At 40.4% G+C, this 14,931-nt stretch overlaps 1 protein-coding gene across 1 annotated transcript in view; it reads left to right on the forward strand.

The window, feature by feature from the left end:
* The window catches only part of rngtt (RNA guanylyltransferase and 5'-phosphatase), an 84,841-nt gene that overhangs the window by 34,830 nt on the left and 35,080 nt on the right, over positions 1–14,931 (forward strand). The window contains exon 11 of the mRNA XM_041958539.1: positions 1,263–1,427. Coding sequence (XP_041814473.1) covers positions 1,263–1,427 — 165 coding nt within the window. The remainder of the gene's footprint in view (positions 1–1,262; positions 1,428–14,931) is intronic.

Here is a 14,931-nt window from a genome sequence, read left to right on the forward strand (position 1 = left end):
GAATGTAACTGGAACTGTACTTTGAAATTGTTGTTTAAAAAAAGGGTTTCTCATCAAGAAAACACCAGTTTGAGAGATAGGTGTAGGTTTGGGCATGTGAAAAATTCATGTGAGATGTACGGAAGGCTTTTTAAATATGTTTTTCCTCTCACCGTGATCAGGTGATGTAGATAATGTTTGCCTCTTTTTTAAGAAATATCAGCTTGTTAGCAGAGTCTGAGCTTCTTTTTTTTCTCTCTCTCTAAAAACTTGTGAGAAATATTAAATGTCAGATTGTTGTCATGCATTTACTCCATGTCCATATGGCAGTTTTTCAAATCTCACTTATTTTTCTTTATTTTTTTGTGACTGTTAATTGACTGTGCTATACCAGGGCGGTTTAATCACAACTCCTCTGCCTCCATATAACACTTTAAACTGGTCATACAGCCATGTTTGTTAAATTTGTTACTTGGCTGTTGTAAGCTCCTTTATTAATAACCAGGAGCAGGAACGCGAGTATTGTTTTTTTCCCTGCCACAGTCGCAGTGGTCCGCCAGATGGGTTGGGTGACACCTCTGCTGTGCCTTAGCGGCCCTGTCTTTTTGAGAGGCAGTCATGGCTCAGGTCGCTGTGCTTATTTGTTTAGAACAACCGTGTGTGGTTGGCCAATGATGGGAGGAAGCTGTTGTCATAGTGACAAAGAAAAACGGATTACACTGTACTGTGTAGTTTTGGTGTCGACATGTCAACTGATGTCAAGATCTAGTTGTTTGCTCCATGCACCTTCATACTGCTCACCTTGATGTAGCTATAAATAAGACTTACATTCACTTATATTGGTGCTATGGGCGTGTTATTGTGTGTGCTAAGGTTTTATATTGCGAGTCAGGCCTGCAACTCATGATAATTGTCAATATTGATTCATACATTGATTATTTGCTTGACTAATTGTTGGTGTGGCTGTGGTGTATTGGTCTACTTGTCCATTTTTGAAAATGTCATATGTTGTTATTCACTTATGTGCTAGCCCTCTACCTCACAACAAGTTAGATATATCTGTAAAGTAGTTTACTGTGTATCTTCTATGTCTTCTATTGTAAGTAATATTTTAGACTCTTCTCTGTTATTTTGGTTAGTTGATTGTATAAATATTGATAACTGATTTTTCTTTATCTGTATAGCAAAGTGTGCACAACATTTTCATATGTGGGGCTCTAAATAAGTTAATTTCCTGGGTACATTAAGAGATGACTGAGTTTGTGTTTTTTTGTGTGTTTCAGGGACAGCCTGTTGGCCAGTGTGATTTCAATATCCGGCTGTTATGCATAGAAAAGGAGATCATTTCTCCCCGAATGGAAAAGATGAAGACTGGACAGATTGACAAAACCAAGGAGCCCTTCAGTGTCCGAAATAAACCGTTCTTTGACATTCACGCATCACGCAAGGTAAGGGAAACAAAGGCGTTCTTCTCACTTTTCAAGCCATTTTTCCCGCCATTTCTTTCATGGATGAGACCCTGTCAAGCCCAATCCTGCTTTTCACACAAATATATGCAAATTGATTTGGCCCAGAATCCTCTGCTTCTTCTTCATAGCATCTTTCAAGGCAAATTGATCATAGGTCACGAGCCAGAGCAAGAGCAGTTGAACGACACCTATGTACAGTACTGCCTTCTTAAGGAAGGCACAATCTCGCCCAGATTCGGGAATCAGACCTCCCGCAGGACTCAGGCCTCTGGGAGAGAATTGGCTGGCGAGTGTCTGGTGACTGGGCCTGTAACCATTGGGATCGATCAGACTAAGCCTTGAGACATAGTTTGTGGTCGCTGCCATGTGCTCAGGGTGCCAGTTTATGCCACAGTCCTCGGAGCTGGCTCCTGTCATTTGTCAAACCTCAGATTCAGTAGGAGCCCGTCTTGTTGTGGAGGAGTTTTCACTGCAGGAACATCTCCAGATACCCATGACCCCCTTTGAGTAAGTCAGGAACTTTACTTGTGTTTTTACTGGGGGAATTAGGGTCTGAATTTCCAATCCTGAGCCATTGTCACAGGCCCCCATAAAGTCACTGCTTTGTGGTTAATACCTCTGGTAGCCCAGAAACTAGACTGGTGCAGTTTTCTGTGTTCGGTTTTATTCATTGATTAAACATGTGCCTTGAGCCTTGTCCATAAATTTCTGCTGCCAGCGCCTCCATGTATTAAGCTTCAGTTGACAATGATTGCCTCTTCCTACGTGTTTGTCTCTGCCTGTATAAATCCACGGCGAGGTATAAGTAGGTTCAAGTGAAAGGATTGCTATAACAATGATAAATAAAGCATTACATTACATGCTGATGTACATGAGCTTGTAAGTATGGGAAAGGGCATGATGCTGTTGGTCAACATTTCCTGGCACCTTGTATTACTGTAAGAATAACAAAGTTTCTTTTTCTTGGCTTGGTTCAGATGATCATATTTTTTCATTTTCTTTGTAGTTGTCATATAATAAATAAATTATCACGCCTCAGGTTATAGTACTGTGCTGTTCACTGGCTGAGGACAGCAGAGCTTTTATCCTCTGAATAGCTGTTAAGCTTTCCTCAAAGGTGCACTTGTGCCCTAATATCAGATCTGTGGGAGGTCAGAGCGCGATTAATTTGATGTTTTGCTCAGGCCAAGATCAGTCGGAAATCTTGGCGCTGCACATTCACAGATGATCAAAGTATACGGAGGGGGTGAAGTTTTAGATGTTTCTAGTGTTGTGGTCACATCTCTTCTTCTGCCAACACGGATATCTTGGTGTTTTTGTCCTTTTTAAAATTCTCACTATGAATAGTCGGGTTACCTCTGGTCTAACCCTGTGCTGTACACTCGTCTAAGAACCTTTATAAAGGATCACCCCTTACCCTTTGGGGGGCATGTGGATGAAGATATTCTTGAAATGAAGTCACTGTAACCATGTCTGGTTTCTGACTGCTCTATTGTGTTGTGCAGTGGCCATCTGCTCCCCATACAGTCATATCTCTGTTGTGTGGGACATTGAAAGAGAGAGACTGGAATCTGGCTAATTAATTCATAGCTGCACAACCCTGCACTTCATGTCATATTGACCAGAAATTCCTTTTAGGGATATGTCAGTCACAGGCTGCAATTGTATGATGGCTTTTGTCTGTTGCTAGGCTGCTGTTTTTCATCTCAGACACTTCCACATTCATCCCAGAATTTTCCAGCAGTTGCGACCATTTATTCACTTAGCTTCCTCCACTTGTCCAATTAGCTCACAAAGACTCTTTGTGCTACAAAAATTATACATTGGAACAACCAGATAATATATTTTGGGAGTTTCCCTCTTGTGTAGGCTGACTAGACTTTAATGACAAAATGTATTTTGAGTAGAAAATAATTATGAATTTAATGACCCTTCATAACTTGATTGGTGCTGTCTGTTAAACAGTCAAATGCTTATTGCAAGTTGGCATAGTACATGCTTTATCTTTAAGGGACCCTTCTTTACTCTCATTGGTGGATTTGTCGTCATGCATCTGATGTGAACTAGACCAGGGTGAACTAGGCCCCTCCCTTACAGGACATACTCCTGCTACTTACAGTACCTGCAGACAACTGTGGGAGATTTAAAGTACCAAAATAAAGACAAATCAGCTAAAGAAATAAAGTGAAATGCGATACACACTTTTTATATCTATTTCTTTTTCGTGTAAGCATTTACTGTGTAGTAAGTAATTGAAAATATGTAATAAGTCTAGTTTCAAAATTAGGGATGTCAGCCGTTAATCAGTTAACCACAGAGAATATTTTTGAACAGTTACACGTCAGTCAAGTTAATTTGCATACACACAAGCACACACATACACCTCCGCTAATGGCTTTGCTTGGTCTGGGGCTAAGTGCATTATGAAAAGCCCATGGTGTGAAAAATGAAGCATGCTAAATGAAGCTCAATGTGGGAACATTTTCTCCAGAAAAAGGCACCGAAGTCCTAATCAAAACCCTGTCATAACCTGACATACTTGGTGATCCTCATCCTCGGCTCAGCATATCACAGTTCTAGCTGCAGTGTCTGTACAAACTATTCACCCTGTTAACAGTTCATCAAACCCTGATCACCTGTTTTTGTGTCTTTTGTCCAAAGTATATTGGAATTTAATTAATTTTGAGTGTAGACTTTAAACTATAAAATGTACAGATATTCAGAAAGGTTTGAACGATTTCTGAAGACACTACTGTACACAATTCCTACATATATAGTCGTATATCCCTAATTCTAATACTGCACACCTTCCCCCTTTTATTCTGAGCAAGGCTTTATGCGAGTATCCGAAAATATAAGCTCCTGTATCAATTTTCCAATGTGTTCCATCAAGAAAAATAGGAGAAAATTTGTTTTTTCAATCTAGTGGGTTATAGGGTTAGCATTCAGGGTACATAGAGATGGACTTTTTCTCTTGTGGTGATAGACCCAGGTAAATTGACTGAATAGTGTGTTTGGCAGAGATCTCCATATTTCATGCAAGGAATTAGAAATCAAGTCAAGACAGGGATTTCTGGTCATTTTCTCACTCGCTGAAGGCAACAGAGTTTCCATGGAGAATCCGTTTATGAGGTAGAAATTCATTTTCTTCCTGGGATTATAGAAATGAGTGTTAGAATTTGGGGGCTACCGAGAGCTGATGATGATATTTGCAATTTCCATAGAGAGTGGCCTTAACAAGTCAGAAAACTTATCCAGCTCAAGCTTGTTTTCAGTATGTGTCATGTTTTCAGTCCAGGATATGCAAAGTTCAACTATTTGCAACATTGGCTTGTCTTGTGACTTTGAGGAGAACTTTTGCACCCTTCGTGCTGAAACTTATTGAAAATAAATGACAGAATGTTGATCCTTTGATAATAGATTAAGATGATGAATTTAAATAATCTGCTTTTGGCTGTCAAAGTGTCACCACTACACAGTGTTATGTAGATTATATGTTTTTCTCCTCATCATATCCGATGATGTTATACTTTATGCACAAAGTACGGTTACATTTGTCCAACTGATTTCATCCCGTCCAAAGCAGGAGACCTTTTCAACAGGAGTAATTATTTTTTCAGCTCTTGAAAATGAAGCATTTGGGAGGTATACCCTGTGTGAATAACATTTGAAGAGCATACAGTACAGTAATGAAATGGGACTCATGGTATATCCAGATTGAATAAAGTCGCAATATGGCAATTTTAAAATTACAAAGGGAAATTAGATGCCATTGATTTGTGTTTGCCCTGGGCAGAGTACTTAATATCCCTCACTCATTTATCATATCTCTCAAGAAATTAAGCCTAAACTGAATTAAGTTTCTTGTAATGAGACTCATATCTCCAGTTGACCCCAGGCCATCACCCACCTCCCCTCAGGAGCCCAGACAGGTTAGGAAGTGAGGAGAGAAAGATTTCAGGTGAAAGAATGAGTTTCTTACCTGAGAGCAGATCTCATCTTGAAAAGCCTTTTAGAACCGAGATTGACTTTGGATGGAGACCTGAAAAGTAGTTATCTAAATACTTTTCTGAGACTGAAGTCTTCTCACGAAGCTCAAACGTAATCACAGGGAGCGAGATTAAGGTTTAGCGTGTGTACTGAATACAAAATAGCCAAAAGAATTGACTTCCCTGAGAAGGTAAATAGTAAAGTGAAATAGTTTTCAGATTTTATGATGTCACAATTGCGTGTTTAGTTTGATGAAGTGTTGTTTATTTTGCACTGAGAGTGCTTTGCTGCTACAGTTCACTCACTAGAATATTAATTAAAAAGATATATGTATATTTGTATATATATATAACGTTATGTAATTACCAAGCTTAATTGTTATGTTTTTATTTCATATTTATTGCCTATTCTATTGGTTTTGTTTGTGTGTGTGTGTCACTTATTGTCCGCTTTTATTGATTCATTGATTGAATGTAAAAAAATCGGATCAAATTAAAATATTGCTGACATTTTTAGAGGCTAAGCATGTTCATGAAATACCTGTTAGTCTGTGAGTGTTGTTGTGCTGGGACCACAGACTGTATAAATAGTGGATGGAGTGTCCACATCTCAAACATGAAGCCAATGCAGATGTGCCTTAAACCTGCATCCTTTCTAAGAACCAGCAGGGGGCGACTCCAGTGGTGGCAAAAAAAAAGCCCCATTCGTATGTAAGCCTATGAGAAAATGACCCTACTTCTTACTCGGTTTATGACCTCAGTAAACCTCATTTTCCGGATTAGTTTATGGCTTCAATCACTAGTTTCAAGTCTTCTTCAATACAGCATGATGTTCATTTTGTAAATTCTGATCTCATAATAGAAAATAAAGCTGCGTGTCCTCGGATCCTCAGTCATCTTGCGTATCCTTCCCAGGTCCACTTCAATCCAATCCAAATCTGGTCAGTTCTGGCTCCAAAAAAACAAGATGGCCAGGACTGTAATGCCGAACTTGAGGCTTCAAAATGTCTGTCCAGAAACCGATGGGTGGCGACATGGTTACACTTGGCTTTGACCTGTCTTAACTCCTGTATTATTTATCAGTGTGCATGGGCTGTTTTCCCTCTAGAGATTAGTAAAGTTATCTAATCTAATGAGACCTATCTGTAGGGATTCTTGTCCAGATTATTATTATTGTTGTTAAGGAAAGTTGAAGCCTATTAACAGACTTATCTGGTAATATATTAGTAGCATGTTCACTGTCACCTGTAGCTGTTATGTGGCCCACAGGCCATCTTCGGATGACTTATCTTCTGTATGTACATGAATTTCCAAATTCATTCCAAAGACAAACTAATACACGTTTATTTTGTTAAAGTAAAACTAACATCTTATCTCTGCAAAACCAGATAGGCTCTCATCCTATTTACCTTTGTAGATAAGGTGTAACTGGAATCAGTCACCCCAAATGGAAGAATCCAGGTTCAAATATTTATCATTTCGAGTGCAGAGACAAGGTGAAATCTCAGAGCGGGCGCTGCATCTCGGGCTGTAGCAAAGTTCTCCATCACCAGCCTTATCAAAGGAAAGCAATTGTTTGTGTAGAAGGCCTGTGTGCTGATCCCAGACCACGTATTGAGTAATTGCAGTCAACCACAAAACTGCAAAGACACGACTGTTTATGCTCTCCTGTCTCACCGTCCTCTCCAGTGGGCTCAGTCCTCATTAATGGCACTTGACTCCATGTAAAACGTCCTCTTGCCGTCATAATGAGATCCATGAGTGAGAGTCTGGCTTTTCCTGTCTGAGCAGGGTTGTAGTGGCCAGGCTCGATAAAAAGAAGTAACCGCGTCTTCACAGCATGTCTCATTAGTCTAGCGCTGTCTGTCTGCAGGTTCCTTGTTGCTCACTGACCTCACAAATCTCTCAGCTGTCAAGTCTCCAGCTGTTGGAGATGGAGTTCTGCATCGACTTTGTCTCCTTTGTGTGCTGCTTTAACAAAGCAAAAATCAGGATATGGTATTGTGCTGAATCTGAGTTAGTTTGTGGTGATTCCACACTTGCTGCATCAGCTCAAATACAAATTAGGATGTAGAAGGTACTTATAAAATCTCCTTCCTGCATTTCTTTCGCTTCACAATATTGTAATAAGACATTTGCTAGATAATGATAGAGCTAGTAAGGTAAAATCTGCCTTATTGACCCATGAACTTACAGTATTTATTCTAATTATATCACTATTCAAAAAAGTGGGAATCCTTTGGCAAGGCAAGATAGATGTTTGATATCTCACAGCTCTACTGTGTGTCCTGCTCAGTTTATGAAATACACTGCAATAAAGCGTTCATGAGCCTTTGCTCTGGCCTTGGTAATACAGCCGTCCTCCATGGTTAGGTCCAAGAAAAAGCTGCACTCTATCACCTGCATGCTCTTTTTCTGCTGCTGCTGCTGCTGCTAATGCTAATGCTGCTGCTGCTAATGCTGCTAATGCTGCTGCTGCTGCTAATGCTGCTGCTGCCGCTGCAGCTGCACCCACTCGCAGAGGGAAACATGTTGACTGTTGTATAAGGGCTTATGCTGCTTGGAAGAGCACCCGACATGGACTCGATGACTAATGTTTGTTTACCTCAGTTGCTTTGAAAGTTTCTAGTTTGCTTCAAAGCCTCCAAGACATTATGCAACGTTGGATGATGCACAGCACATCTATACGGTAAAGGTCTGATTCACTGGAGAGACAGCGGATGAATACGTGGCAGTGTGTAGTGTAGCGGCTCATTTTATTTGTTCTGCTTGCCTGGTCACTTTTGTGCCTTCTGGGCTCAGAGTTGATGCACACAAGGAAAAGAACATGGGTCTTCTGTGTTAGGTCAACAGGTGTCTTTCCTCCAATGTTCTTATGAATTTTGTGTTTATTCTGTGTTTCACCACCTATTCTGCTTTTCTCCTTTTTCACTATCCTTCTCAACAATAAGTCCTCCTGAGAAAACCAGCATGGCTGCTGTCATCTATTCCCGGAATACTACTATTATTTTCATATTTTTTTTATGATAAGCTGTAATGAAGCTTTAGCTATTATGTGTATGTTCCCCAAGAGGATACAGAAGAGGATAAAACTTTTTGGACATATCTATGGAAATAGCATTTGACCTTAAAAGTAGGCATTTCCTGTGGCAGCAGTTGGCTGACTGAAATCTGAAAGTTGACATTACTAGGAGACACAACTTCTGTGGTGCCCTATCGGCTGGAAAGCTTCACACTATACATGCTACGAATATGGTTCTCACCCTTTTTCTGAGAGCTCCAACACATTGACTGTCAACCGTTGACAGAAAAACACTTTGTGCTGTTAAGTTACTGTTCCACTTGAAAAGAAGAACTTAGCAAGCAAGGCTAACTCTAACTTCCGTCCTGAAAGGAGACAAATGCAATGATGTATATACATATTTTAATTTCTAAGGAAAAAAAACCATTCAATTTCAGATCAGCTTATAAATAATTGCATATATAATGAAATAATGATAATAGAAAGTGTAGAAAATCCTACAGGGGATGATTAGCTGTAGCTAAATTGCAGCCAGTAGACCTTCACTGTTGCATTAATGCTTGTGTTCTCCAGAGCTTTTAGCAACAACAACAAAAAAAATGCCAGCATGCTGAAATTATGTTTATCACATCTATAAGAGCTAGACTTTGTTTATTTGTTCATAAACATGCACTTCCAGAGTCCTGCATGGTGTAATGAGCGTATGTGGATCCACCCGGGACAAGCAAATGTTGCACAATTGGTACATTCACATACCCGTAAATATCACTTTGATTTGTTTCACGTGCATGAATTATGCATCGCTGTTACTGCAACAGCAGTATTATTGCACCCTTTGGTACTAACAGGTGGATTTCTTAAAGTCAGTGTTATTGCTCTGAACCAAATCTTGTGTGCAGAACACACCCACTCCACTCCTCTGCCCAAGCACACACATAGTGCGAGTGGTGGTGTTCTTCCATGGAAGCATGCAGTCTTATGTGGTAGTAAACTGAATATGTCGAGTTTTGGGCTGCTGGTTGGACAAAACAAGCAGTTTCAATATGTCACCTTGGGCTTTAAGAAATTGCTAATGGCAATTTTTATTGCTATTCTGTGCCTTGTTAATTAGGCAAATGATTAATCAATTGACCAGTAATGAAAAATAGTTTGTTTGTAGCCCTAAGATTAAGTGTATTTTCTTTCTGATGTATGCAGCTGTTTTAATTTTGTGTTACAGTATCACATGAAGCGACAGCTTTGGCTCAATAAGTACGTGTTTCAACCACAGCTAGCTAAATTTTGACTTGTTGCCTCCATCTCCCTAATGCAACCAGGGAAGCAAATCCTTTTGTACACCTTCAAAACCAAGGTTGAACAGTCTTTTCTGCCTGACATCCAGCTAACCCCGGCTCTGTCTGTCTCTTTTCCTACGGTAGCTTAGACAGCACAGATGCAGCAGCATGCTGGTGGAGCCCGGTGAAGGGCTGCCTCCCGGTTCTTGCCTCTTCACACTGACTCTCTGTCTGTCTGCTGTCTGTATGAATGTGTCTGAGTGTGTGGGCTGTGCTCGGCACTGTTGTGCGCTTGTGGTTGTCGGTTTATCTTTTCTCTCCCGGAGTTGATGTGTCTAACTGGCAGTCGTATAGCTTCAGCACAGACTTGCACTGGCCAAGATCCCATCTCTGCAACATGATTACTTAATCTTGAATGTGTTTTTTGTTTTTCATTGCTGATATTATTGTCCATTTTACTGTTCTGGCCCACCAACCATTGCACCCATAACTGTCCTGAAGCGGGATTAAAGTTTTATTCACTTGTAGTACCACACAACACAGGACCCGTTGCACACAGACTTACTGCGTGTAGCTGCCCTGAAGCATCTTTGTATGCTTTGTCTTTTTTTCTTTGAGTATGTGCTGATTTAAAACTCCTGAACAGATGTAGATGAGTTCTGAATGCAGTCATTGTATCTGTAGTATTCTCAGAGATATCTTTTTTTCCATTAGAGCTAAAATGACTAGTCTGCCAGTTCATTAGTTGCTGCAAAATTAATAATAGAAGAATCACCACGGGTATTTCTTTGAGCAAATGTGAATAGTTTCTGGTTTTCTTAGTCTCCTCTCATAATGAATTGAATATCTTTTTGGACCATTGGTCGGACAAAACCAGACATTTTAAGATGTGTGGGAATTTGTGATTGGCGTTTTTCAGTTTTTGCTTTCTACAGAACAGATGATTTAGTGATTATTCAGTGAAATAATCTTCTGGCAGACAACTATTTGGGAAAGAGACTATTTATCAGTGAGTGTTCTGGTGTAATAAATTTTGCAATATAGAATTTTTTCTCTAAACCCAGTTCGCACCCAATTCACACCCAATTCAGACCCATCCGCCCATTAAACCTGGCTGGCTGAGTTACCTGTTGACCAGCCAGTAGGTTATCAGTATGCATACTGACCCCAAAGACTTTTTAGAAGTCTTTTGTCTTTAGGTACTCACTCACTTAATGTACTTACTGACTTCACCACTGACAAGAGTTTTGTCGTTTTGATGGCTGTTTGCCTGGAAACTCGGCTGGAAAAACCCCACCTGTGTAGACACCAACTGAAAGGTCACACGCATTCACATGAGATCCTGCCTGCTGCTTATGCAGAGCATCCTGTGTAGACACAGTGGATGGCTCCAATGTTGGTTGTGTCGTGTGGTGTAGTGTTTGTGCTTTTTTTGGTGTCCTTCTTTTTTGAAAAGTGGTAAAATCTAGGCGGGCTAATTTTCTATAAAGTGCTTTGATACTTGTGTGTGTGACAAAGAGATATAGGAAGGAGTAATCGCGAAACTGAGCTACAAATGACATAATTAAAAATAGACACGTAAGCTCCCGCTGTGTCCCTGGGCATCAGCTCAGAATATGAATTTCAGTGCAATGATTTCTTGATCCGTCAAGTCTTTGTCATCTTGCAATAACTTGCTAATTTCACAGCAGGGAATTTTAGTTAATTCTAGCCACTCATCAAGATACCTGTCCAGTTTGCCACAGCTTCTTTTCATAGCACAAATCCATTTCATACTTCATACTGTGCCCTGATATTTCTCATCACTATCCTTGTCTGTTCTAGTCTCATGCCATCCGTTATTGGTTTAATCTTCAAAAGTTTCAATGTCTCCGTTCATCTTTTCCCTGTCACCACAAATGAATGTGTAAAATTTCATCTTGGGCACGATTTTTATGAAACGACCAATATCCATCAAAAAGATAAGACGTTCGAAGACGCGTTACTTCTCCAGACTGCATAACCCTGTTTGACTCCAGGCCAGCCAGTGGCTTAGCTGCCCTGCACTCACACTCTGATGTGGGCTTTTTGTTTAATAGGGAACTGCACACTGGCTTAAGAGGCCCATTCACGTTAGGCTTGAAAGGAGCCTCCAGCAACAGCCCTGTGGTCTGACTAGAATATCAATCAATCCTCTTCGCCTTTGATTCAGCCCCCGCACCTAAACCTCCTCAGAGCATCGAGGATGAGCACACAGCAGGAAAACACAAAGGCTACAGGAATGGAAAGTGCATATCATCAGTCCAGGTGTGCTGGTGTCTGAAAGGCTGATGATATTGCAGAACAAATGAGCCACAGCATTGCTTTGTTAATGAGAGCATGCTGCATTGTGCTTCTTGCATATGCATATAAATAGACCATAAGATATGGAAATATTATATGTAAACCTTCTCTTCATTCCATCTTCTTGAAACATATTCCTAAGGCCTTTACTCTGTATAAACCTGCTGGATACAATTAAGTTTTAGTAATGATTGTTTTTTGTACCATTTTTAGGTTGACTGTAGTTAACTTGAAAAATCTACTCAATGCATCAGCAGTTATCTCACATAAATGGATTCCTCACTCACAGCAGGATATTTTTGCACATAGCTGTACTTTCGTTGTGGTGGTGGCCTTCATTCATTTGGTTTTGGTAAGTGTACATGGTTGAACAAAGAAGTTATTAAGGTTCTACGGTAACCTTATCTGCCTCTCGGTTCACTGTCACCTTGGGGTTCGCCCCCTGGATCGAACCTGGAGTCGAAATGAGTTGAAAAAACCTTATCTGCATTCCACTCATTTCTGATTATTCTGTATTCCAGTTGAGCAAGTGCAGTGCAGCCCCTGCAATCTGTTGATCTGATCCACACCAGGAAATGGTCATTCAAAGTCAAGGTCAAAACTTTAATTCCCCCATCTGGGATGCTTTGTTGCAGCAAAGCTTAAAAAAACAGTGTTTGAAATTTTCTGTCAGTCTCTGGAAACAGAAATCTAGCGGAGTTGCTTTAAAAGCTAAAGACAAAACAAGCTGACTTTAGAAAACATCTCTACAGAAAATCCCTCTGACCAGTTGCTTGTAGGCCATACTAAATATCTGACTCTTACAGTTCACTCTAATTGAGTCAGCGTAGTTTGGCCACTGGTGTGTAGAAGCATATATTTACTCCTAATAAGGAATTAACTAAATTCAATACTGGCTTCACAGAATAATTGGAACGGACCAAGCTCAGCACAGGCTTTGAAAAGTGTTTGATTGTTTTTCTGGGCTGACAGGTTGTGTTTGTTCATTTGTTTCTCTGCTCATGCATGATGCCATCAAATCTGACTGGCTGTTTCCTAGTTCAATGTCAGTAATCTGACTAGAGCTGAAACAATCAGGCAATTAGTTCATTAGAAATAATTGATGATCAATACCCAAAGCAAAAAAGCCAAATATTCTCAATTCTGGCTCCTCAGATGTGAAACTAGCTGTCTCCAGTCTGTTTTTAATCACTGTAAAGTTGATTGATAAAGAAAATGAGCATGAGTTGCAGACCTAGATCTGACTAATTTCACAAAAACCTGTGTGGGCACGTTTGCTTTGTCAGTGGAGCAACAACAACAACAACGAGGTATTTTTGAATGAAAGGTGCTTTTGTGTTTCTCATAATTCACAAGCAGCCTTATGCAACTACTGTGAATGCTGTTTGACTCTTTGGGCTGTGCCTGCATTTTTCATTAAATATCATTTATGACATTTAATTTGCATATCTTCATTTTGCGATTTTCTCATCTATTATTCATTGAGGTACAATTAAGAGACAGCGAGAATTGATGGCAAGTGATTTTTTTTCTGTTAGATTGGCTGATAAAAATAATCCATTGCTATGTAGAAGGCGAATGGCATACGTCACGTCAATTCGAAGCTATCCGCCTAACACCGAGCTGCATATCATTCATCATAATGTCCTTTTGTGAAATGAGCCCGAACATGAAACACTGGAGAGGAAAATGGTCCGACTTCCATCACATTGACATTCACTCTCTCCAGGGGAAAGACATTGCTTGGCACGCTGGCGGTTGATTTGTCTCCCCGAGTGCTTCCGTTGTCCCGTCTCTGCCCTGGAGTCTGCAATGAAAGCTTGATCTCTTAATGGGGCTGTGCTGTTCACCTCCTCCTACACAGCCCTACTGTACCGGGCACAACTTTGTGTTTCCTTCCTAAAAAGGTTTACCATGAAAGCAGGGTTGCTGCCCCCTCTCTGCATTATCGCTCCAAGGAACTTCCCTACTGTAGGAGGATGTGTGAGTGGAAGTCTTCTCTCTGCTCATCTCTCCATCCAAGGTTCACTGTGCTCGACGGAGGTGGTGGGTGGGTGTGCTAAGATGGCAAGAGAACTGAAATGGAACTCCCAGATCTTGCCGCCTACATGCCGTTCCCTCATAAAGGCACCAGTTCTTTTAGTCTGGCTATCTGCCTTCTCCATGTCAGCGTGATTGTCAAGCTTTGTGTGATCTGCTGTGACTCATTCATCATTCTGGAGAGCACCGATGTTGCTCTGCTTTCTTTGCAGATACAGCAGAGACCGAACACTTTTCTCTTGCTTTAGCTAAACGTATGTAGTGCTCCTCTAAGTGCTGATGACTTCGCTTACTTCCCTGAAAGGCATCTTTTGAGAAATAGCGATGTTTTGCTTCAAAGTTTTTTTGTGGGAATGTGAAAGCTATCAGTGCTATAAATATAACAGATACAGGATATTTTTTCGATGTTAAAGCCAGTGCTCTGCAGCTGGAGAGCCATGGTGCACAGCAGTTTCACCCAACCTATTATAGCTTCTATTTGCTTAAGAGCTGAAGTGAGACCAGAACGTCTGGTTTGTGTTTGAGAAGTAAGGAACTATTTGCAATTACGTGAAGTGGAAACGCTGGAAACTAACAGGCTTAGTGAATAAATCATGATTTACATGACATGAACTTATGATATTATGTTCGTAATACAGTGAAGTCAGTACCTGCTCTGCAGAGTTTGGAAATTTTCATGGAAACTGCAGTTCGTTGTTTGCTAACAAATATATCATTGACTTTATGACCACCAGTAGCGCTGTGGAGCAATCTATTTTCGTTAAGGTTCCAGTTTTGTTTGAATTGTGCATACACCTTTACATTTGGGATATATTCCTGCTGCCTGTTTCATGTTA

The sequence above is a fragment of the Chelmon rostratus genome, chromosome 18, assembly GCF_017976325.1.
Source record: "Chelmon rostratus isolate fCheRos1 chromosome 18, fCheRos1.pri, whole genome shotgun sequence".
NCBI classification, from domain to species: domain Eukaryota; kingdom Metazoa; phylum Chordata; class Actinopteri; order Chaetodontiformes; family Chaetodontidae; genus Chelmon; species Chelmon rostratus.